Source organism: Schistocerca serialis, chromosome 2 (assembly GCF_023864345.2).
Source record: "Schistocerca serialis cubense isolate TAMUIC-IGC-003099 chromosome 2, iqSchSeri2.2, whole genome shotgun sequence".
NCBI lineage: Eukaryota > Metazoa > Arthropoda > Insecta > Orthoptera > Acrididae > Schistocerca > Schistocerca serialis.
This window is the reverse complement of record NC_064639.1, coordinates 1,160,087,124-1,160,112,965: the sequence shown is the minus strand read 5'-3', so window position 1 is coordinate 1,160,112,965 and position 25,842 is coordinate 1,160,087,124. Positions and strand designations below refer to the sequence as shown.

The 25,842-nt window shown below is 41.6% G+C and overlaps 1 protein-coding gene across 2 annotated transcripts in view; it reads left to right on the top strand.

Annotated features, from left to right (window-relative positions):
- Positions 1–25,842, top strand: part of LOC126458620 (ATP-binding cassette sub-family C member 4-like) — a 312,931-nt gene that overhangs the window by 147,654 nt on the left and 139,435 nt on the right. For both annotated transcript variants that reach the window (XM_050095787.1, XM_050095786.1), the window contains exon 6: positions 15,745–15,901. In XM_050095787.1, the coding sequence (XP_049951744.1) occupies positions 15,745–15,901 (157 nt within the window). The remainder of the gene's footprint in view (positions 1–15,744; positions 15,902–25,842) is intronic.

The window sequence follows — 25,842 nt, the reverse complement described above, 5'->3', positions numbered from 1 at the left end:
TTTCAAGAATTTTATGACAGTTACAATAAATTTTATAACTCTGATTATATTTGGATACTATGTATGTGCCCTCACTGATTATGTGTGCAGGAAGCAAAGGAAGCTACATCCAGTCAAACTGTGATATAATTGACAATTTTCATAAACAGTGCATTGAATAAGGAAAACGTCTTGAAAAATACACTTTTAATAAGTTACAATCCAACATCATTATCACCATTCTCACTTATTTAACATCCAATAATCAACGGTGCCATCCTCTAGTCACTTCTATGCATTAGAGTCTTCATTTACATACACCTGTCATTTCTACACATTTTCTAGCATCATGTACTCACCTTCAGTTAGGGCATCATCTTAGTCTTTATTGCCTTGTGGAAACCAGCTAACACTTCCATTGGTCCATCCAGCAGCAATTCACCCAGGTTCATTACCCAACCATCTCCATTTCATTTTCATATTTACAGTTTCCACTTTAATCTATTCTCTGAACCATTTGTTTGTCTTTCTCTCTCCCCTAGCAATTCTTGACATGCATCTGCCCTTTCTCACAATTAACACACAGATTTTTAATGGTTTCCACACTAAAAGTCCATGTCTCATTGCCATAAGTCAAAACTGATAATACAAACTGAGTGGAAACTTCTCGTTTCTGATGCATTGGAACTTAATTTCTGGAACCTCTGTTTATTTCTTTTGCTTTCCATTCAGTTGATGTTTTGAACTGACCTGAATACAAATGTTCATGAAATGGTTCTGTAGCTTGACTGTTAATTTGAACTACTTTCTTCTTGATGTGTTGATTCTACATTATTTCAATTTCGCTGCACTGATGATCAAGCTTACTTTCAGAATTGCTTAACCTAGCTCTTCAGCTTGCAGTTGACAAAGCAAACAGCACAGTACTATCAGTAACATGAAGGTAAAAATTATATATAAAAACAAAGATGAGGTGACTTACCGAACGAAAGCGCTGGCAGGTCAACAGACACACAAACACAAACATACACACAAAATTCAAGCTTTCGCAACAAACTGTTGCCTCATCAGGAAAGAGGGAAGGAGAGGGGAAGACGAAAGGAAGTGGGTTTTAAGGGAGAGGGTAAGGAGTCATTCCAATCCCGGGAGCGGAAAGACTTACCTTAGGGGGGAAAAAGGACAGGTATACACTCGCACACACGCACATATCCATCCACACATATGTCTGCTTGTGTCTGTATGTGTGGATGGATATGTGCGTGTGTGCGAGTGTATACCTGTCCTTTTTTCCCCCTAAGGTAAGTCTTTCTGCTCCCGGGATTGGAATGACTCCTTACCCTCTCCCTTAAAACCCACTTCCTTTCGTCTTCCCCTCTCCTTCCCTCTTTCCTGATGAGGCAACAGTTTGTTGCGAAAGCTTGAATTTTGTGTGTATGTTTGTGTTTGTTTGTGTGTCTATCGACCTGCCTGCGCTTTCGTTCGGTAAGTCACCTCATCTTTGTTTTTATATATAATTTTTCCCACGTGGAATGTTTCCCTCTATTATATTGATAACATGAAGGTAATTTAGATATGCTCCTTCAACATATATTTTTTCTTTATTTTGTTCATTCTGAGGATCTGAATACTTCCTTATGACTGCTGAGAGTCTCCATTTCAAATTCCTGTTTTATTTATGAATTTCTCACTATCCTGATGAAGTTTTATTAAAAGCTCTACCATCATCATCATCTTGGACAGTTTCCAGCCACTGGCTGGGTCTGTCGGGAACACAAGCCTCTCCATCGTGTTCTGTCTTTCCACCATTCCCCCTCTTCCACCTTCGTCCAGGTCTCTCCTCTTCTCGTCACACATTCCTTCACTCCCTTCACCCATCTATCTCTTGGTCTTCCTCTGGGCCTCTTCCCTTCCAGTTGCAGATCAAACATCCTCTTTGGAATTCTTCCCTCATCCATTCTCTTCATGTGTCCATACCACTGCAGTCATGATTTTTCTATCCTGTCCTGTACTGGTTCCTCCTTTAGTCTTTCCTTCACATACACATTTCGAAATCTGTCTCGTCTTGTTACACCCCACCTGCTCCTCTGGAACTTCATTTCACTAGCCTGTATTCTACTTTTGTCGCTTTTGTGCATTACCCATGTCTCACTTCCGTATGCCAATATGGGGACAAAGTAGGTTCGGTATATAATTTCCTTGGATTTCTGTGGCACCTCCTTGCTCCAAATAAGCCCCCTAATGCATTTGTAGAACTGTCCTGCTTTTCTGCACCTTTCATTTATTTCCATTGCGTTTCCCCCCTTACTTTCAATCACGCTTCCCAGGTACTTGAAGTTCTCTACCACTTGTAGTTTTTCCCCTCCACAAGTTATATCCACATTTGGCCTATTCGTCTTCCTTGTTGTGACAATTATTTCACTTTTCTTTGCAGAGAAATGCATTCCATTTTGTGCTGCTGTTGCCTCCCATGCATCTAACTGCTCTTGCACCTCCTTCTCGCAATTTCCCCATAACATCAGGTCATCGGCAAAAAGCACTGCTTTCATTTTATTATCTCCAATTGCATCTGATACTTGCCGTAGGATTTCATCCATAACAATAATAAACAATAAAGGCGAAAGTGCACTTCCCTGTCGCAGCCCATTTTCCAGCTTGAACCATGCAGTACGTTCCCTCCCCACTTTCACACAACTCTCACTTCCCTCATACATTTTTCTGACTTTTCGTGTTATCTCTTCATCTATCCCTTTTGCGTTCAGCACATCCCAGAGCTTTTCCCTACAGATACTGTCATACGCCTTCTCAATATCTAAAAAGGCCATGATTACGTCCTTCCCGTACTCATAGTGCCTTTTCTGCAGTTGCCTTACCGCAAATATGAGGTCCGTTGTTGATCTTCCTGGTCTGAAACCATACTGCTCCTCTTGCAGTCTACTTTCAATACTGCTTCTTATTCTCTTCTCCAGGATCTTTTCATAGATTTTTCCACAGTGGCATAGCAGGGTGATTCCTCTGTAGTTCTCACATCTCCTTTTATCCCCTTTCTTGAAGATCGGGACTATAATTCCTTTCTTCCAATCCTCAGGAATTCTGTTCTCCTTCCACACCACCCTCAGCACTCTGTATAGCCAATGGGTTCCTACTTCTCCTGCTGCTCGTATCATATCCACTGTTACTTCGTCCCAACCTGGTGCCTTGCCCCCTTTCATCCTCTTTATGGCTTCTTCCACTTCATTCCAAGTTAGATCATCAATTTCCCCACTATTATCATCGTCTGCTGCCTTAGGCTCTCCATCGCTGTTAGTTACCTGCTTGGCGGCATTCAACAGATCTTCAAAGTACTCCTTCCAAATCTTTTTGAGCTCATGCATTTCCTCCACAACTCTTCCATTATTATCCATGATCCTCAGGCACTCGCTTCTGTCGTTCCTCTTATTTCTTACCATGGCGTAAAGTACTTTTTTGTTCCCTTCACTGTCCTCTTCTAACATTCTTGTCCATTTTTCCATCCACTTCTTCTTCTCCGCCCTTACTATGGTCTGTGCCGCTTTCTTGCTTTCCTTATATTTTACCCTAGCTTCCTCTGTTCGGGTCTGGAACCATTCTCTGAAGGCCGAAGTACTGCCTCTTTACATATGTTGTTCCACCATGGGGTTTCTTTACTTCTCCTCTTTGTGCTAGTTCTTCCGCACACAGTCTCAGCTGCCTCAACTAGGGCCCTCTTAAAATCTCCCCATTCTTCTTCCACTGTTCTCTGATCTTCCTTTGGCAGCTTCTTCCTGATCAGTGTCTGGTACTGGGTCCTCCATTCATCCTCTTTCAGCTTCCATGTCTTCAACCTTTTCTCCTGTATATCTGTTGCCCTCCTATCTTTTTTCTCTCTCAGGGTGGCTACCAACAGCCGATGGTCACTGTCTAAGGCCTCAGATGGAATGACCTTAACATCTGTGAGGCTGCTCATCATCTGCCTATCCACTAGTACATAGTCTACTACTGAAGTTTGGGACCAGTCCCCACTGTACCAAGTTATTTAGTGACTACTTCTCTTCTTGTACCAGGAATTCGCGATCGCCAGCCCATTCCTCTTGCAGAATTCCAGCAACAATTTTCCTTTTCTATTTCGGTTCCCCCAGCCCTCTGGTCCCATTATCTCCTCGAATCCTTTCCTGTCTGTGCCAACATGTGCATTGAGGTCCCCTATTATAATCTGCTTACCTCCATTTAGCTGCTTTTGCATGTCATCTTCAAATTCCTCCTTCTCCTTTTTTGTACACCCCACCTGTGGGGCATATGCTTTGATGATTTCAATGCTTTTTCCTTTCACTCATACTCTGGCTTTTATCATTCGATCATTGATACCTTCCACCTCCTCCTGCAGACCCTCTCTGACCACTATTGCCACTCCATTTCTTCCCCTCTCATTCCCTATCCAGTACAGTTTACATCCTTTACTTAGTGGTTTTTCACCAACTCCTCTCCCCATAGTCTCAGCAAGTCCCAAGATGTCCAATTTCCTCCTTTCCATCATTTCTTCAATTTCTTCTAACTTCCCAGTTAGAGTCCTTACGTTTAAGGTGCCCAGTCGTAAACCATCTCGTAATCCTTTTCCATTGCTTGGTCGGTTTCCTTTAAATCCGTTCCGTGATCCGAGGCATGTTCCCTTTTTAAAAGCAGTTGATTTATCCACTACTGGCTTGCTAGGCCTATCGCAGCTTCAACAGAGCCCCGTTAGCCGTCACGTTTCAGGGGTCCCATAGGGCCTTCTCAGCTACCGTAGCGGTCCTGGGGCACACGAAGTCCACTGATGTATATATTATTCAGTGCACTAACATAGGTTGAATCAATGTCGTCTTTCTCAAGGGATGTTGGTACAGATATTGTTGAAACTGAGTCAAATGAGCTCTCAGAATCTATGAAACCCAGATGAAGATGCAATTCATACTTATGAATAAAGGAGATGCCAAACAAAAAGGCAGATATGCTGCATTGTCAATAGGCACACAAACAAAAGGTACGCAGATGGCTAGTTTTTGGAACGCATTTCCTTTTTTTAGCTGCCCAAAAAAGACACACACTAACACACACTCAATCACTCACATGCTCATGCCTGTCTTCATACACTGTGCTCAGTCAACTGCCAGCTCTTTACTGGTTAACAATGAGTGTACTGGGTGGTAAAGGTGTGAGATAACGGCACACAGCTATTTGATGTGGGGACACAAATTAGACAGGGTGCTGATGCAGGTGATGGTGTACAAGCACATACACTCAAGTGCACGTGTGCACACACACATGCACATACTATTGAATTGGGGGGGGGGAGGGGGGGAGAGGGGGCAGCGAGTTACCTTAGTTTTAGGCCAGGAAGGTTGTGGGAGCCAAGATCGTGCTGTAAGGATAGCTCCCATCCGAACAGCTCAGAAAAGCTGGAGCTGGAGCTGGGGATCTAGATGGCTTGTATTGTGAAGCAGATATTGAAATCTCCCATGTTATGCTCCACTGCATGCTGTGCCACTTGGTGCTCTACCTTGTTTCTGGCAACAGTTTAGCTGTGGCCATTCATTCTGGTTGGCAGCTGATCAGTTGTCATACTAATTTAAAATGCTGTGCAGAGGTTGCAGCAGAGCCGGTATATTAAATGGCTGCTTTCACAGGTGGCCTGGCCTCTGATGGGGTATGATGAGCCTGTGACTGAATTGAAGTAAGTGGTGTTGGATGGGTGGATATGGCGGGTCTTGCATCTGGGTCTTCCGCAGGGGTACGATACAAATGACATGGGATTGGGGATTAGAGCAGCATGGGGATGAACTAGGATATTGTGAAGGTTGGGTAGGAGGTGGAACACTGCTTTGGAAGGGGTGGAAGTATCTTTAGGGTAGGATGTCCCTCATTTCAGGACAAGATGAAAGATAATCAAAGCCCTGATGTAGGACATGGTTTAGTTGTTCCAGTCTGGGAGGTATTGGGTGACAAGAGGGGCAATTCTTTGTGATTGGTTCTCAGGATAGATGTGAGGATCAGGTGTTTGTGAGTATATGGCACAGGAAATCTGTTTGTCAATTAGGCTGGATGGTATTGCCTGTTTGCAAAGGCCTTTGTAGGCTCTTCAGCATAATCGGCGAGGGGATTCTCATCACTGCAGATGCATCTACCACGGGTGGTGAGAACTGATAAACTGTTGCAAGAAATGGGGCGGAGCATCCAGTGGCACAACATGCAGTTGAGCACAACATGTGAGATATCAGTGGCTGCTTCACAACCCTTGCCATATGGATCCTCCCCACCAGCACCATTTTTTCTGAGTTGTGCAGATGGGAGCTATCCTTACAGCATATCCTTCACTTCTGTAACCTTCCTATCCTAAACCTATCACATGCCCCAGCACCCCTATCCAATTTGTATCCTCACATCAGCTAGCTATGTGCTGTTATCCCACACACTAGTCTATGACATTGGGTGCCAGCCATCTGCCATCTGCTGGCTGTCTGCCATCTGCCGCCTCTACCTGCACCCCTAGCTAGTCCACAGATGGATTCCCACTCTCACACAAGCCACTAAATACTTCCCCCAACCCTGTACCTGCCTCCTGCTTCTCTCCGTTGCTCATCCCACCCCATCGCATACCCCCACACCTTTCCAGTACACTGACCGTGGGCCAGTAAAGAAGTGGCAGTTGACTAAGCAATCTGTAGAGAGACAAGATTGTGCATATCTGTGTGTGTGTGTGTGTGTGTGTGTGTGTGTGTGTGTGTGTGTGTGTGTTTTCCTACAGCTAGAATAAGGCAGTGCATTCCGAAAGATACCCAAGTTTAGTACCTTTTGTTTATGTACCTATCAACAATGCAATGCTTGTGCCTATCAGTGAGGTGTCCCCCTTTATTCGTAAATAGTTCATAATTTTCAACCATTCTGTACATTGTAATTCATACTTATTGTTGATATAAAATTCAACTTGCTCTTGTCTAATTATAAATACTGCTGTGATATTTCATTCCCTCTGAACAACTGAAATCATCATCATCATCATTTAAGACTGATTATGCCTTTCAGCATTCAGTCTGGAGCATAGTCCCCCTTATAAAATTCCTCCATGATCCCCTATTCAGTGCTAACATTGGTGCCTCTTCTGATGTTAAGCCTATTGCTTCAAAATCATTCTTAACCGAATCCAGGTACCTTCTCCTTGGTCTACCCTGACTCCTCCTACCCTCTATTGCTGAACCCATGAGTCTCTTGAGTAACCTTGCTTCTCCCATGCATGTAACATGACCCCACCATCTAAGCCTGTACGCCTGTTCGCCCTGACTGCTACATCTACAGAGTTCATTCCCAGTTTTTCTTTGATTTCCTCATTGTGGACACCCTCCTGCCATTGTTCCCATCTACTAGTACCTGCAATCATCCTAGCTACTTTCATATCCGTAACGTCAACTTTATTGATAAGGTAACCTGAATCCACCCAGCTTTTGCTCCCATACAACAAAGTTGGTCGAAAGATTGAACGGTGCACAGATAACTTAGTCCTGGTACTGACTTCCTTCTTGCAGAAGAGAGTAGTTCGTAGCTGAGCACTCACTGCATTAGCATTGCCACCCCTTGCTTCCAGTTCTTTCACTATGTTGCCATCCTGTGAGAATATGCATCCTAAGTACTGGAAACCGTCCATCTGTTCTAACTTTGTTCCTCCTATTTGGCACTCAATCCATTTATATCTCTTTCCCACTGACATTACTTTCGTTTTGGTGATACTAATGTTCATACCATAGTTCTTACATTTCTGATCTAGCTCTGAAATATTACTTTGCAAACTTTCAATCGAATCTGCCATGACAACTAAGTCATCTACATATGCAAGACTGCTTATTTTGTGTTCACATATCTTAATCTCACCCAGCCAGTCTATTGTTTTTAACATGTTGTTGTTGTTGTTGTTGCGGTCTTCAGTCCTGAGACTGGTTTGATGCAGCTCTCCATGCTACTCTACCCTGTGCAAGCTTCTTCATCTCCCAGTACCTACTGCAACCTACATCCTTCTGAATCTGCTTAGTGTATTCATCTCTTGGTCTCCCTCTACGATTTTTACCCTCCACGCTGCCCTCCAATGCTAAATTTGTGATCCCTTGATGCCTCAAAACATGTCCTACCAACCGATCCCTTCTTCTAGTCAAGTTGTGCCACAAACTTCTCTTCTCCCCAATCCTATTCAATACCTCCTCATTAGTTACGTGATCTACCCACCTTATCTTCAGCATTCTTCTGTAGCACCACATTTCAAAAGCTTCTATTCTCTTCTTGTCCAAACTGGTTATCGTCCATGTTTCACTTCCATAAATGGCTACACTCCATACAAATACTTTCAGAAACGACTTCCTGACACTTAAATCTATACTCGATGTAAACAAATTTCTCTTCTTCAGAAACGATTTCCTTGCCATTGCCAGTCTACATTTTATATCCTCTCTACTTCGACCATCATCTGTTATTTTACTCCCTAAATAGCAAAACTCCTTTACTACTTTAAGTGTCTCATTTCCTAATCTAATCCCCTCAGCATCACCCGATTTAATTTGACTACATTCCATTATCCTCGTTTTGCTTTTGTTGATGTTCATCTTATATCCTTTCAAGACACTGTCCATTCCGTTCAACTGCTCTTCCAAGTCCTTTGCTGTCTCTGACAGAATTACAATGTCATCGGTGAACCTCAAAGTTTTTACTTCTTCTCCATGAATTTTAATACCTACTCCGAATTTTTCTTTTGTTTCCTTTACTGCTTGCTCAATATACAGATTGAATAACATCGGGGAGAGGCTACAACCCTGTCTCACTCCTTTCCCAACCACTGCTTCTCTTTCATGCCCCTCGACTCTTATATGTGCCATCTGGTTTCTGTACAAATTGTAAATAGCCTTTCGCTCCCTGTATTTTACCCCTGCCACCTGCAGAATTTGAAAGAGATTATTCCAGTTAACATTGTCAAAAGCTTTCTCTAAGTCTACAAATGCTAGAAACGTAGGTTTGCCTTTTCTTAATCTTTCTTCTAAGATAAGTCGTAAGGTCAGTATTGCCTCACGTGTTCCAACATTTCTACGGAATCCAAACTGATCTTCCCCGAGGTCCTCTTCTACCAGTTTTTCCATTCGTCTGTAAAGAATTCGCGTTAGTATTTTGCAGCTGTGACTTATTAAACTGATAGTTCGGTAATTTTCACATCTGTCAACACCCGCTTTCTTTGGGATTGGTATTATTATATTCTTCTTGAAGTCTGTGGGTATTTTGCCTGTCTCATACATCTTGCTCACCAGATGGTAGAGTTTTGTCATGACTGGCTCTCCCAAGGCCATCAGTAGTTCCAATGGAATGTTGTCTACTCCCAGGGCCTTGTTTCGACTCAGGTCTTTCAGTGCTCTGTCAAACTCTTCACGCAGTATCTTATCTCCCATTTCATCTTCATGTACATCCTCTTCCATTTCCATAATATTGTCCTCAAGTACATCACCCTTGTATAAACCCTCTATATACTCCTTCCACCTTTCTGCCTTCCCTTCTTTGCTTAGAACTGGGTTGCCATCTGAGCTCTTGATATTCATACAAGTCGTTCTCTTCTCTCCAAAGGTCTCTTTAATTTTCCTGTAGGCAGTATCTATCTTACCCCTAGTGAGACAAGCCTCTACATCCTTACATTTGTCCTCTAGCCATTCCTGCTTAGCCATTTTGCACTTCCTCATTTTTGAGACGTTTGTATTCCTTTTTGCCTGCTTCATTTACTGCATTTTTATATTTTCTCCTTTCATCAATTAAATTCAATATTTCTTCTGTTACCCAAGGATTTCTATTAGCCCTTGTCTTTTTACCTACTTGATCCTCTGCTGCCTTCACTACTTCATCCCTCAGAGCTACCCATTCTTCTTCTACTGTATTTCTTTCCCCCATTCCTGTCAATTGTTCCATTATGCTCTCCCTGAAACTCTCTACAACCTCTGGTTCTTTCAGTTTATCCAGGTCCCATCTCCTTAAATTCCCGCCTTTTTTCAGTTTCTTCAGTTTCAATCTGCAGTTCATAACCAATAGATTGTGGTCAGAATCCACATCTGCCCCTGGAAATGTCTTACAATTTAAAACCTGGTTCCTAAATCTCTGTCTTACCATTATGTAATCTATCTGATACCTTTTAGTATCTCCAGGATTCTTCCAGGTATACAACCTTCTTTCATGATTCTTGAACCAAGTGTTAGCTATGATTAAGTTATGCTCTGTGCAAAATTCTACAAGGCGGCTTCCTCTTTCATTTCTTCCCCCCAATCCATATCCACCTACTATGTTTCCTTCTCTCCCTTTTCCTACTGACGAATTCCAGTCACCCATGACTATTAAATTTTCGTCTCCCTTCACTATCTGAATAATTTCTTTTATCTCGTCATACATTTCATCAATTTCTTCATCATCTGCAAAGCTAGTTGGCATATAAACTTGTACTACTGTAGTAGGCATGGGCTTTGTGTCTATCTTGGCCACAATAATGCGTTCGCTATGCTGTTTGTAGTAGCTAACCTGCACTCCTATTTTTTTATTCATTATTAAACCTACTCCTGCATTACCCCTATTTGATTTTGTATTTATAACCCTGTAATCACCTGACCAAAAGTCTTGTTCCTCCTGCCACCGAACTTCACTAATTCCCACTATATCTAACTTTAACCTATCCATTTCCCTTTTTAAATTTTCTAACCTACCTGCCCGATTAAGGGATCTGACATTGCACGCTCCGATCCGTAGAATGCCAGTTTTCTTTCTCCTGATAACGACGTCCTCTTGAGTAGTCCCCGCCCGGAGATCCGAATGGGGGACTATTTTACCTCCGGAATATTTTACCCAAGAGGACGCCATCATCATTTAATCATACAGTAAAGCTGGATGTCCTCGGGAAAAATTACAGCTGTGGTTTCCCCTTGCTTTCAGCCGTTCGCAGTACCAGCACAGCAAGGCCGTTTTGGTTAATGTTACAAGGCCAGATCAGTCAATCATCCAGACTGTTGCCCCTGCAACTACTGAAAAGGCTGCTGCCCCTCTTCAGGAACCACATGTTTGTCTGGCCTCTCAACAGATACCCCTCCGTTGTGGTTGCACCTACGGTACGGCCCTCTGTATCGCTGAGGCACGCAAGCCTCCCCACCAACGGCAAGGTCCATGGTTCATGGGGGGAGGGTTTTTAACATATGATCCATAAATAATATCAACAACAGTGGAGACAGGTTGCAGCCTTGTCTTACCCCTGAGACTACTCTGAACCATGAACTCAATTTACCGTCATCTCTAACTGCTGCCTGACTATCTATGTAAAGACCTTTAATTTCTTGCAAAAGTTTTCCTCCTATTCCATAATCTCGTAGAACAGACAATAACTTTCTCCTAGGAACCCAGTCATATGCCTTTTATAGATCTATAAAGCATAGATACAATTCCCTGTTCCACTCATAACACTTCTCCATTATTTGCCGTAAGCTAAAGATCTGGTCCTGACAATCTCTAAGAGGCCTAAACCCACACTGATTTTCATCCAATTTGTCCTCAACTAATACTCGCACTTTCCTTTAAACAATATCTGAGAAGATTTTACCCACAACGCTGATTAAGGAGATACCTCTGTAGTTGTTACAATCTTTTCTGTTTCCATGTTTAAAGATTGGTGCGATTACTGCTTTTGTCCAGTCTGATGGAACCTGTCCCGACTCCCACACCATTTCAATTATCCTGTGTAGCCATTTAAGACCTGACATTCCACTGTATTTGATGAGTTCTGACTTAATTTCATCCACCCCAGCCGCTTTATTGCACTGCAATCTATTGACCATTTTCTCCACTTCCTCAAATGTGATCCTATTTCCATCATCATTCCTATCCCATTCTACCTCGAAATCTGAAACATTACTGATCATATTTTCACCTACATTGAGCAACTCTTCAAAATATTCCCTCCATCTGCCCAAGGCATCAACAGGATTCACCAGCAGTTTTCCTGACCTGTCCAAAATACTTGTCATTTCCTTCTAACCTCCATTTCGAAGACTGATAATTACACTCCAGAATGGTTTTCCAGCAGCTTGACCCAGTCTCCAACCTGTTTCCAAAGTCTTCCCAAGATTTCTTCTTGGATGCTGCAATTATCTGTTTGTCTTTGTTTCTTTCTTCAACATAACTTTCTCTGTCTACCTGAGTTCTAGTATGCAGCCATTTTTGATACGCCTTCTTTTTCGTTTTACAGCCTGCCTTGACTGTATCATTCCACCAAGCTGTTTGCTTCATCTTACCTTTATACACTACTGTTCCAAGACATTCTTTAGCCACTTCTAGTACTGTGTCCCTGTACCTTGTCCATTCCTTTTGCAATGACTGTAATTGACTACATTCAAGTAACTGGTACCTTTCTGAGATCGCTGTTATGTACTTGTGCCTGATTTACTTATCCTGAAGTTTCTCCACTCTTATCCTCCTACATATGGACCTGACCTCCTGCGCTTTCGGCCTCACAGTACCCAATTTCACTGCAGATTAAATAGTGATCAGTGTCATCAAAGAATCCCCTGAATACACGTGTGTCCCTCACAGCCTTCCTGAATCCCTGATCTGTTATTATATAGTCAATGACAGATCTGGTTCCCCTGCCTTCCCAAGTATACCGGTGAATGTTCTTATGTTTAAAAAAGGAGTTTGTGGTTACTAAGCCTATACTGGCACAGAAATCCAAGAGTTGTTTTCCGTTCCTGTTGGCCTCCATATCCTCTCCAAATTATTTATCCATAACCTTTTCATACCCTTCTGTTCGATTTCCAATTTTGGCATTAAAATCACGCATGAGCAGAACACTGTCCTTGTCCTTTACTCTAACAACTACATCACTGAGTGCATCATCTTATCTTGATCTGTCCCTTCACAATGCGAATATACTGACACAATCCTAATTTTCTTGCTAGACACTGTCAAATCTATCCACATCAGTCATTCGTTTACATACCTTATTGCAACTACGCTGGGTTCCATTTCTTTCCTGATGTACCGGTAAAACCCTGCACCCCATTGTACTATTCCTGCTTTGACTTCTGACAGGTAGACCTTGTATTTTCCCACTTCCTCTTCTTTCTCACCCCTGACCCGAATGTCACTAACAGCTAAAACGTCCAACCCCATCTTACTTCCAGCCTCTGCCAACTCTATCTTCTTCCCAGAGTAGCCCCCATTGATATTAATAGCTTCCCATCTCGTTACCATTCGTTTGCTGAGTCGTATCTTAGGAGTCCCTGGTTTATCAATTAGAGGTGGGACTCCGTCACCTCCAAAGATCTGAGGCATTTTGCTCTGATTGTTGCCAGCATCATATTTAAAGTACCAGGGAAGCAGGTTGCTAGCCTTCTTGCCCCGGGTCCCATTGAGTTTTACCCCTAACGGTTGAGGGACTAACCGGTGGATTTGGTAGTCTTTGCCGTCTGAACACAAAGGTGACCACGACTCAGAATATGTCTGAGATGCCCAGCCGTACTCCAAAGTAACGGGTATCCCGACTGTCAGGACCACTTACTTGGCCACTCATACATTGCCCATGGTTCATGAACTAGGACATGACAACAGGAACCCACACCATGAACCACAGAACAACTGAAAATTAACAAAAAATCAGATACATGTATTACAAGTGAAATAAAAAAGTCATCAGAAGATCTTTGAATATTGTGGAATAGATGACATGTTCCACATCATTATGAAGTGTCATATTCATGATCTATGGAACAAGTACTAATCTAATCTAATCTAATGTCAATAATTTTTATTTGTTTGGAATTGCATAATACGTGCTAAGCTGTTTGCTGTGAAGATGTTGTAAGGCAGATCCATTATTTTACAGCTTGTATATGGTACTGACAGCTTTAGGGCATTTTTCATTGTAGCTGTGTCATTGACAAACATCACAGTTTTTAAACACTTCTCAAATGTCCCAGACAAATCACTGCTGTAGGCGAACAGCAGGAGCAGGCCAGGCACCAAACTGTGGGGGACACCATAATGTTTCTGCACTCTGAATTTAATCTTCTTTGTGTGGTATCATTTGTCATTATACCCTTTATTTTATATTTTTAATATAAGACTCTGTTTATGCAAGGGGAACACCTTTAACTCAATACCATTTTACTTTCCCATCTAGAAGCTTGAGCTACACAATCTAAGGTCTTAACAATATCACCTAAAAGACCAACAGATCATTTTGTCTTGTTAGTTCTATAATAACTGAGGTCATAAGTTTGTTTATTTGTTTCTTGGTAGTAAATTCTTAAAGTGAGCCAAACTAGGCTTTATCTAAACAGGTTGTTCTTAATAAGATGGTTCTATATTCTGTTGTAACATGAAATGGAGGGTAAAAGGTGTATAATAAGGGATCACTTGCTTATATTTGATATTATAAATGAGTGTTACTCTCACATACTTGAGTCTTTATGGCAGTAGGCAAACCTTGCCATGTTAACTGTATAGAAAGGTAACTCAAGGGCTTTTGTTTTGTTGAAATACCATTATAGTTCGAAGAGATACTGCTTTTCAGTGGTCTAACAGTCTTTTAATCTCTCACTGATTTGGCGAAACTGGTGTCAGTTAGTATACAATATAGTTATTGTATACTAACCAACCATATCTAAATTATTCCAATGGATTTATTTTTATGGTCATTTCTTGTACATGTGCTTCCAGCTACTATTAGGCAAAAAGCTTTGAATTTTTGTGACCTGTGATTTCAGTTAACCATGTCTCACAGCAAGTGTTATCAGGGAGTTGTCTCATTGAGTATATTCATTTCATTACTAATACTACTCCAGATTAATCTTGCTTTGTTTATAGAATTTTCGAATTCTTATGCATAGTACAGGGTTTTGCCTTTTTGATTATACGGTGAATTTTGCAATACTGCATGAGTGTGTCTTCTTGTTCCTGCCCAAATGATGATTAAGTTCATATAAGATGGTAATTCATACAGTAAAACATCCATTGAACATTAAAACTGTCTTACCGCTGATATTCAAATGTCCCTTTCATAATAGTCGAGTGTGACATATCTCTAGTAATGCCAGAACATACTGTGAGTTTTGTGTTGTTTATAGTCATATTTTTTACTTTTATGGGCCAAAGCTAATTGCACTAATTTACACCCAGTTAACATTAAATACAAAACATGTTTTAGATGTTCTGTAAAGTATTATTTATGTATTCACAAACCTGCTTTCTGTTTCTTAGGCCATCATCAGTTTCCAACAGAAAAGTATTCCTTATCTGATATTCTCATCATCTTCTGTCAAATGCTGTTGGAAAATTCAGTTTATGTTATACTGGATTTTCCCACATTAATATTTCATGCTAGAAATTATACCACTCATTGGAAATTTTTGTTCTATTTTTATGTTTCATTGCCATAATTTTCTACAGCTATGCTCTGTTGGTACAACTGCTCTCCTCTATTTTGTGCTTTCTTCTTTATTTGTTCATAATGTTGATATAAACTTCAAACTGTAATTTTATTTCTTAACCTCTTCTTAATTTTATTTCTCAAAATTTCTTTCTTTCACTGTATATTTTAAAAATGTATTATGTATGAAGAAATGTTTATGAATTTTTAATTTGCTCCATGTACTTCACATTTTTGTGTGAGAGTATTAAACAGAGCTTCCCAAATATTTCTCACTATAAAATAAAATTTCCAATGTTTGTAACAATGACCTTCCTTTTCAGCATATATGACCAAATTAACAACAAGGTTTCGTTTACGAGTTGCCATGAGAACTGATAACAGAGTACGGATAATGAGTGAAATCATAAGTGGTATCCAAGTGATCAAAATGTATGCCTGGGAGAAACCATTTGAGAAACTGGTTGAAATTGCACGAAGGTAAGATTATGACATAGAAAAGGTAACTGTGAAGGAAGTATATTGTCAAAATATTCTTTGGTGATATCCAATGACATATTAAGATTTTATTAAGCAAAATTAATGCTTCTTAAATTTGATTGGTAAACATATCATCAGATACAGGGAGAAAAATTGTTATCAAATAAAATGTTTTATTACTATTTGTTTTCTTATGATGTGCAAAAAAGATTCATGCCACAATACAAAAGCAGTTTTCTGACAAAAATGTTACTTACAACTCCCTCACTCTGATAGGATATTTAATGCAGAAGAAGGCATTACTGAGATTAGTTTTTGATGTTCTTGTGAAGTAAAACATTTATCACTGAGAAAGATGTAAGTGTTTACGAAGAATTCCTTCAGAACAATAGCAGAAACTAAACGCTGTTAGAAGCAGGTTTTTTACTAGTATGGCAGGTGAATAAAATGTTTGATATCAAAGAAAAGGAAAAAATCTAAAAACAAAATATGAGCCGCAAAAGGACAATAAAGTACAATGTTGAAGAAAATCAGACAATCGAAAATCCAGGATGGAATGTAACAACATTGTGAAAAGGAAAGTTACTACTCACCATATAGCGAAGATGCTGAGTCACAGATAGGCACAACAAAAAGACTGTCACAAATACAGCTTTTGACCAGTAAGGCCTTTGTCAAAATTAGACAACAGACACACACTACACACTCTCGCAAACACAACTCACACACACATGACTCCAGCCACACTGCAACCAGCAGCTCCAGTGCATGATGGGATTGGTGACTGGGTGGGGGTAAGGAGGAGGCCGAGGCAGGGAGGAGGAGGGATAGTAGGGTACGGATAGCAGACTGTGACGAGCTGTTGGGGAGCGCACAGGGACGAGGTGGAAAGAGGGTAGGGGAGCTGTGTGCAGTCAGGAGGGGGGATATCATAAAAGGAAAGAAGTAAAAAGCCTGAGTGCGATGGAGAGGAATGAGGGCTGTGTAGTGCTGCAAAGGGAACAGAGAAGGGCCTGAATGAGAGAGGACAATGACTAATGAAGGTTGAGGCCAGGAGGGTTATGGGAACGTAGTATATATTGCAGGGAAAGTTCCCACCTCCAAACACCAAAGAGAGAGGAAAGGCATAGAAAATGAAAGAAACAAGAGAGGAGTGTGAGAGGAAATATCTAATGCATTGGCAACAGCATTGTCACTTGTTTAGCCTGTCAGCATGAAAGAACAAATACAAGAAGACTGCATGCACCCATATAGCACAGTACCCTGTCATATGATGATATTTACAATGTATAGACCCCTTGGCAGAACCTATAGTGTGAGCCCTGCTGGAGGAAATTTTATGATTACTAACTCACAAAAATAGCATTTTAGAACAGTTTTAAAATTAAAAGCATCTAAAGCCAAATACCCTGTTTGTTTTATGACTGCATGGAATTTTACTATATAAGTAATGTTATTTTGTCCATGCTGGATCTCACAGACTCGGAGGCCATTTAAGATTGTTGGTGAAGAATGCAGCTAGCCACAGCTACTTTTAAAAAAGCTTTATTCAATGTCACAGTGAGTTTCTGTTCATCATGCCCAAATGGCTACTGTTTATAATTACAGTAATGTTTTCATCAGCATGATGTCATCTGCTCCTGCACTGCACAATAATATTTGAATAGGCCTATTTAGAATCACTTTATAATTGTTTCAATAGTAAAAACATGCTGCAGACAGACACTGAATATTCAAATATTCTTGAGCAGTGCAGAAGCAGATGATATGCTGAAGATGATAAAGTTAATGCAGTTGGAGACATTAGCCTTCTAACGGTGGATGCGGTAGCCTAAAACTGGTCATGGAATTGAAATAAACCCATGTGGCTGGTTAAGTTTTTACAAAGATATAATTAACAATTTAATAAACTGATGAGATTTAAAAAATGAAAAGAACTGTAATCATTAAGACATTCAACTTCATTTATTAATACGGCTGTGAACAACTATATTAAAAAAAGGTTGAGATTCATGTTGATGCAGAAATTAGTATGGTCATGGAATTGAAATAAACCCATGTGGCTGGTTAAGTTTTTACAAAGATATAATTAACAATTTAATAAACTGATGAGATTTAAAAAATAAAATGAACAACTATATTAAAAAAAGGTTGAGATTCGTGTTGATGCAGAAATTAATATGGTCATGGAATTGAAATAAACCCATGTGGCTGGTTAAGTTTTTACGAAGATATAATTAACAGTTTAATAAACTGATGAGATTTAAAAAATGAAAAGAACTTTAATCATTAAGACATTCAAATTAATTCATTTATTAATATAGCTATGAACAACTATATTAAAAAAAGGTTGAGATTCATGTTGATGCAGAAATTAGTATGAGATTTTTTAAAATAACATACTGTAATGTGGCTACGAAGGCTTTCCCGGCGTAATAATTGATAATATTCTTCTTGGGTATGCAGCCGGATCATAACGTCTTCATGACACAATATTTCCGCAGTCCATCTGGCCGCCATCTTCAGGTGAGAGTGCTGGTGCACGAACTCGCCGGAACTGACTCCCTAGCGCAAGCTGCGGCCCCTATATAGGCCAGCAGAAGACCCACAACGCATGCGCGAGAAGGTGCCGTAACTGCCCTCTGGCGCAGTAAACATACCGCGCCACCAGTGGTGGAAATAGGCGAAATCGAGATATCGCTGTCAAAAATTAAAAAACTTTTTATTCCGACGATCGAAACACAGACCGTTGTTTTTTGATGTCAGATAACACCGGGTCCCAAGTCTTACTTAAAAGATAGCCCTTGTCTCTATTAAGAAGATTGTCAGATAAACGAATCTCTATAGATTCTTTTAAAACACAGTCCCAATAGCGAGAAGCAGGGGCAACCATTTGTGTCTTGTCATAGAGCATTCTGTGCCCTTCGGTGAGACAGTGCTCCGCCACTGCAGACTTCTCAGGTTGAAGCAGCCGTGTGTGCCGCTGATGCTCAACACATCGGTCCTGAATGGTCCGGATTGTCTGCCCAATATAAGCCTTCCCACAGTGGCAAGGGATCTTGTACACACCGGGCTTCCTCAAACCCAAGTCATCCTTTACAGAGCCAAGGAGCGCTCTAATCTTGGCTGGCGGACGAAAAATACTTTTGATGTGGTATCTTTTCAGAATTCTTCCTATCTTCGAGGAAATGCTCCCAGCAAAAGGCAAAAAGGCCACCGATTTGCAGGTATCTTCTGGTGGTTCAGGTGAAGGTCCATACTGGAAAGCACGACGCATCTGTTTATCTGTATAGCCATTCTGCTTGAACACAACCTTAAGATGGTCCAATTCTTGTGTCAAGCTTTCTCCATCTGAAATGGCATAAGCTCTTCTCGCCAATGTCCGCAGGACCCCCGTACGCTGGAACGATGGATGACAGCTAGAAGCATGCAGGTAACGGTCCATGTGCATAGGCTTACGATAAACACTGTGTCCCAGTGCCCATCATCCTTTCTGTACACCAGAACATCCAGAAACGGAAGCTTCCCATCACTTTCCACCTCCATGGTAAACTTGATGCTAGGATGCGGGGAATTAAAATGATCTAGGAGGTGGTCAAGAGCTTCTCTCCCATGAGGCCACACCATAAACGTATCGTCAACGTACCTCCAAAAACAAGTTGGTTTTAAGGATGCCGTCTTCAGCGCTATGTCCTCAAAATCTTCCATAAAAAGATTGGCGACTATTGGGGACAATGGGCTCCCCATAGCCACTCCATCAGTCTGTTCAAAATATTTGTCATTAAATAAAAAGTACGTCGACGTCAGCACGTGGCGACAAAGCCTGGTTGTTTCCTCATCCAGTTTCTCACCAATTAATTGCAAGGATTCTTCCAGAGGAACCCGGGTAAAAAGCGACACGACATCAAAGCTCACAAGTAAATCCGAGGGACTAAGAGACAAGGACTTCAATCTCTGAATAAACACCATAGAATTGGAAATGTGATGTTCGCATTTACCGACATGAGGGCCAAGAACAGATGCTAAATACTTGGCTAGATTGTAGGTAGGAGCACCCAAATTACTTACGATCGGACGAAGCGGGACCCCTTGCTTATGAATCTTGGGTAGACCGTATAATCTCGGTGGCACGGCAGCACCAGGACGAAGTTTTTTAAGAACGTCGTCAGGTAAAGAACTCTTCTTCAGCAGTGAAAGCGTCTTCCGTTTAATCCGTTCAGTTGGGTCGTCCTGCAATGTTCTGTATGCTGAGTCTTCAAGTAAGAGATCCATCTTTCCCAGATAGTCATCACATGACAGAAGAACCGTTGCGTTGCCTTTGTCTGCTGGTAGAACTATCAGATCTTCGTCTTCTCTAATGGACCGGACGGCTGCCTTTTCGAGAGAGGAGATGTTACTCCGTGGAGGCGGCGCCCGCCGCAATGTATGTGAGACCTCTTGCCTAATCTCTTCAGCTCGGTCCTTCGAAAAGCTGGACACTGCTTGTTCGACTGCGCAGATGATTTCGGTGATAGGCACATTCCTCGGTGTAGGGGCAAAATTCAGGCCTTTCTCCAACACTGACAGCGTGGCATCGTCCAGTTCTTTACTCGTGAGGTTAATCACTGTCCGTCGACGGGTGTCGTCATCAGATGTCGTGGGTTGAGAAGAAAGCCGTTGAAACTTTGAAGACTGTTTCATGACAGCACTCCTATGCGTCCAATCTGATAGTGCCCAAGAAGAAATATCCACCTATTCCCAGGATGCGTCCGACAGCAGCGACGATAACTCCAAATGCAAGAAAAGTAAATCCTTGGATATGAGATCCAGTTGTCTTCGAGTGAAGCGAATGCGCTCCTTGACTAAGGCGAAACTGGCATGCTTCTTGATGTTGTTGGCAGTTTTCGTATCAATAAAATGCACAAATCTAGCAAACTTAGGTATTACTCTTCCATCGCGACATCTCAGCAAAAAGGCGAGGGCACTCAGCAACTTGCCTTTCTTCTTACGAAGTTTATCAAACCTCTTCACACGTTCCACCTTCTCCTCCCCATAGAGGCTTCTGATGTGGCTACGAAGGCTTTCCCGGCATAATAATTGATAATATTCTTCTCGGGTATGCAGCCGGATCATAACGTCTTCATGACACAATATTTCCGCGGTCCATCTGGCCACCATCTTCAGGTGAGAGTGCTGGTGCACGAACTCGCCGGAACTGTTCTGAAAAGATACCACATCAAAAGTATTTTTCGTCCACCAGCCAAGATTAGAGCGCTCCTTGGCTCTGTAAAGGATGACTTAAAGGATGACTTGGGTATGAGGAAGCTCGGTGTGTACAAGATCCCTTACCACTGTGGGAAGGCTTATATTGGGCAGACAATCCGGACCATTCAGGACCGATGTGTTGAGCATCAGCGGCACACACGGCTGCTTCAACCTGAGAAGTCTGTAGTGGCGGAGCACTGTGTCACCGAAGGACACAGAATGCTCTATGACAAGACACAAATGGTTGCCCCTGCTTCTCGCTATTGGGACTGTGTTTTAAAAGAATCTATAGAGATTCGTTTATCTGACAATCTTCTTAATAGAGACAAGGGCTATCTTTTAAGTAAGACTTAGGACCCGGTGTTATCTGACATCAAAAAACAACGGTCTGTGTTTCGATCATCGGAATAAAAAGTTTTTTAATTTTTGACAGCGATATCTCAATTTCGCCTATTTCCACCACTGGTGGCGCGGTATGTTTACTGCGCTAGAGGGCAGTTACGGCACCTTCTCGTGCACGCGTTGTCGGACTTCTGCTGGCCTATATAGGGGCCGCAGCTTGCGCTAGGAAGTCAGTTCCGGCGAGTTCGTGCACCAGCACTCTCACCTGAAGATGGCGGCCAGATGGACCGCGGAAATATTGTGTCATGAAGACGTTATGATCCGGTTGCATACCCGAGAAGAATATTATCAACATACTGTAATTATCCTCCCCCATGACCCATGGACCTTGCCATTGGTGGGGAGGCTTGCATGCCTCAGCGATACAGATAGCCGTACCGTAGGTGCAACCACAACGGAGGGGTATCTGTTGAGAGGCCAGACAAACGTGTGGTTCCTGAAGAGGGGCAGCAGCCTTTTCAGTAGTTGCAAGGGCAACAGTCTGGATGACTGACTGATCTGGCCTTGTAAGAATAACCAAAACGGCCTTGCTGTGCTGGTACTGCGAACGGCTGAAAGCAAGGAGAAACTATAGCCGTAATTTTTCCCAAGGGCATGCAGCTTTCCTGTATGATTAAATGATGATGGCGTCCTCTTGGGTAAAATATTCCGGAGGTAAAATAGTCCCCCATTTGGATCTCCGGGCGGGGACTACTCAAGAGGATGTCGTTATCAGGAGAAAGAAAACTGGCGTTCTACGGATCGGAGCGTGGAATGTCAGATCACTTAATCGGGCAGGTAAGTTAGAAAATTTAAAAAGGGAAATGGATAGGTTGAAGTTAGATATAGTGGGAATTAGTGAAGTTCGGTGGCAGGAGGAACAAGACTTCTGGTCAGGTGACTACAGGGTTATAAACACAAAATCAAATAGGGGTAATGCAGGAGTAGGTTTAATAATGAATAGGAAAATAGGAATGCGGGTAAGCTACTACAAACAGCATAGTGAATGCATTATTGTGGCCAAGATAGATACGAAGCCCACACCTACTACAGTAGTACAAGTTTATATGCCAACTAGCTCTGCAGATGACGAAGAAATTGAAGAAATGTATGATGAAATAAAAGAAATTATTCAGATTGTGAAGGGAGACGAAAATTTAATAGTCATGGGTGACTGGAATTCGAGTGTAGGAAAAGGGAGAGAAGGAAACATAGTAGGTGAATATGGATTGGGGCTAAGAAATGAAAGAGGAAGCCGCCTGGTAGAATTTTGCACAAAGCACAACATAATCATAGCTAACACTTGGTTTAATAATCATGAAAGAAGGTTGTATACATGGAAGAACCCTGGAGATACTAAAAGGTATCAGATAGATTATATAATGGTAAGACAGAGATTTAGGAACCAGGTTTTAAATTGTAAGACATTTCCAGGGGCAGATGTGGACTCTGACCACAATCTATTGGTTATGACCTGTAGATTAAAACTGAAGAAACTGCAAAAAGGTGGGAATTTAAGGAGATGGGACCTGGATAAACTGACTAAACCAGAGGTTGTAGAGAGTTTCAGGGAGAGCATAAGGGAACAATTGACAGGAATGGGGGAAAGAAATACAGTAGAAGAAGAATGGGTAGCTTTGAGGGATGAAGTAGTGAAGGCAGCAGAGGATCAAGTAGGTAAAAAGACGATGGCTAGTAGAAATCCTTGGGTAACAGAAGAAATATTGAATTTAATTGATGAAAGGAGAAAATATAAAAATGCAGTAAATGAACCAGGCAAAAAGGAATACAAACGTCTCAAGAATGAGATCGACAGGAAGTGCAAAATGGCTAAGCAGGGATGGCTAGAGGACAAATGTAAGGATGTAGAGGCCTATCTCACTAGGGGTAAGATAGATATTGCCTACAGGAAAATTAAAGAGACCTTTGGAGATAAGAGAACGACTTGTATGAATATCAAGAGCTCAGATGGAAACCCAGTTCTAAGCAAAGAAGGGAAAGCAGAAAGGTTGAAGTAGTATATAGAGGGTCTATACAAGGGCGATGTACTTGAGGACAATATTATGGAAATGGAAGAGGATGTAGATAAAGATGAAATGGGAGATATGATACTGAGTGAAGAGTTTGACAGAGCACTGAAGGAGCTGAGTCGAAACAAGGCCCCCGGAGTAGACAACATTCCATTGGAACTACTGACGGCCTTGGGAGAGCCAGTCCTGACAAAACTCTACCATCTGGTGAGCAAGATGTATGAAACCGGCGAAATACCCTCAGACTTAAAGAAGAATATAATAATTCCAATCCCAAAGAAAGCAGGTGTTAACAGATGTGAAAATTACTGAACTATCAGTTTAATAAGTCACAGCTGCAAAATACTAACACGAATTCTTTACAGACGAATGGAAAAACTAGTCGAAGCCAACCTTGGGGAAGATCAGTTTGGATTCCATAGAAACACTGGAACACGTGAGGCAATACTGACCTTACGACTTATCTTAGAAGAAAGATTAAGGAAAGGCAAACCTACGTTTCTAGCATTTGTAGACTTAGAGAAAGCTTTTGACAATGTTGACTGGAATACTCTCTTTCAAATTCTAAAGGTGGCAGGGGTAAAATACAGGGAGCGAAAGGCTATTTACAATTTATACAGAAACCAGATGGCAGTTATAAGAGTCGAGGGACATGAAAGGGAAGCAGTCTTTGGGAAGGGAGTAAGACAGGGTTGTAGCCTCTCCCTGATGTTGTTCAATCTGTATATTGAGCAAGCAGTAAAGGAAACAAAAGAAAAATTTGGAGTAGGTATTAAAATTCATGGAGAAGAAATAAAAACTTTGAGGTTCGCCAATGACATTGTAATTCTGTCAGAGACAGCAAAGGACTTGGAAGAGCAGTTGAATGGAATGGACAGTGTCTTGAAAGGAGGATATAAGATGAACATCAACAAAAGCAAAACAAGGATAATGGAATGTAGTCTAATTAAGTCGGGTGATGCTGAGGGAATTAGATTAGGAAATGAGACACTTAAAGTAGTAAAGGAGTTTTGCTATTTGGGGAGCAAAATAACTGATGATGGTCGAAGTAGAGAGGATATAAAATGTAGACTGGCAATGGCAAGGAAAGCGTTTCTGAAGAAGAGAAATTTGTTAACATCGAGTATAGATTTAAGTGTCAGGAAGTCATTTCTGAAAGTATTTGTATGGAGTGTAGCCATGTATTGAAGTGAAACGTGGACGATAAATAGTTTGGACAAGAAGAGAATAGAAGCTTTTGAAATGTGGTGCTACAGAAGAATGCTGAAGATTAGATGGGTAGATCACATAACTAATGAGGAAGTATTGAATAGGATTGGGGAGAAGAGAAGTTTGTGGCACAACTTGACCAGAAGAAGGGATCAGTTGGTAGGACATGTTCTGAGGCATCAAGGGATCACCAATTTAGTATTGGAGGGCAGCATGGACGATAAAAATCGTAGAGGGAGACCAAGAGATGAATACACTAAGCAGATTCAGAAGGATGTAGGTTGCAGTAGGTACTGGGAGATGAAAAAGCTGGCACAGGATAGAGTAGCATGGAGAGCTGCATCAAACTAGTCTCAGGACTGAAGACCACAACAACAACAACTGTAATTATAAGTAAATGTATTTATTAGATGAAAGCAAGATAAGCAGTAAGGCCATGGGCATTAGGGATGTTAGTATAGAGGGGGGTGTCATCAGAAATGATGAGCAAGGCACCACGTGATAGAGAAACAGGAACTGTGGAGAGTCGGTGGAGGAAATGATTGGTATCTTTTACATAGGAGGTTAGGTTGTGGATAATAAGCTGTGTAGTTGTTGGCATACAAGTGCAGAGATTCTCTCAGAGGGCACACACTAACTGGCCACAAAAGGGCATCCTGGGTGGTTGGGTTTATGGTTTTTATGAAGCGTGTACACTATGTGATCAAAAGTATCCAGAACCTAGCTGAAAATGACTTATAATTTGTGGCGCCCTCTATGGGTAATGCTGGAATTCAATATGGTGTTGGCCCACCCTTAGCCTTGATGACAGTTTCCACTCTTGCAGGCATACGTTCAATCAGGTGCTGGAAGGTTTCTTGGGGAGTGGTAGCCCAGGTATCGATGCTGGTCAGTGAGGCCTGGCACCAAGTCGGCGTCCGAAAACATCCCAAAAGTGTTATATAGGATTCAGGTCAGGACTGTACAGGCCAGTTGATTACAGAGATGTTATTGTCATGTAACCATTCCGCCACAGGCCGTGCATTATGAACAAGTGCTCGATCGTGATGAAAGATGCAATCATCATCCCCAAATTGC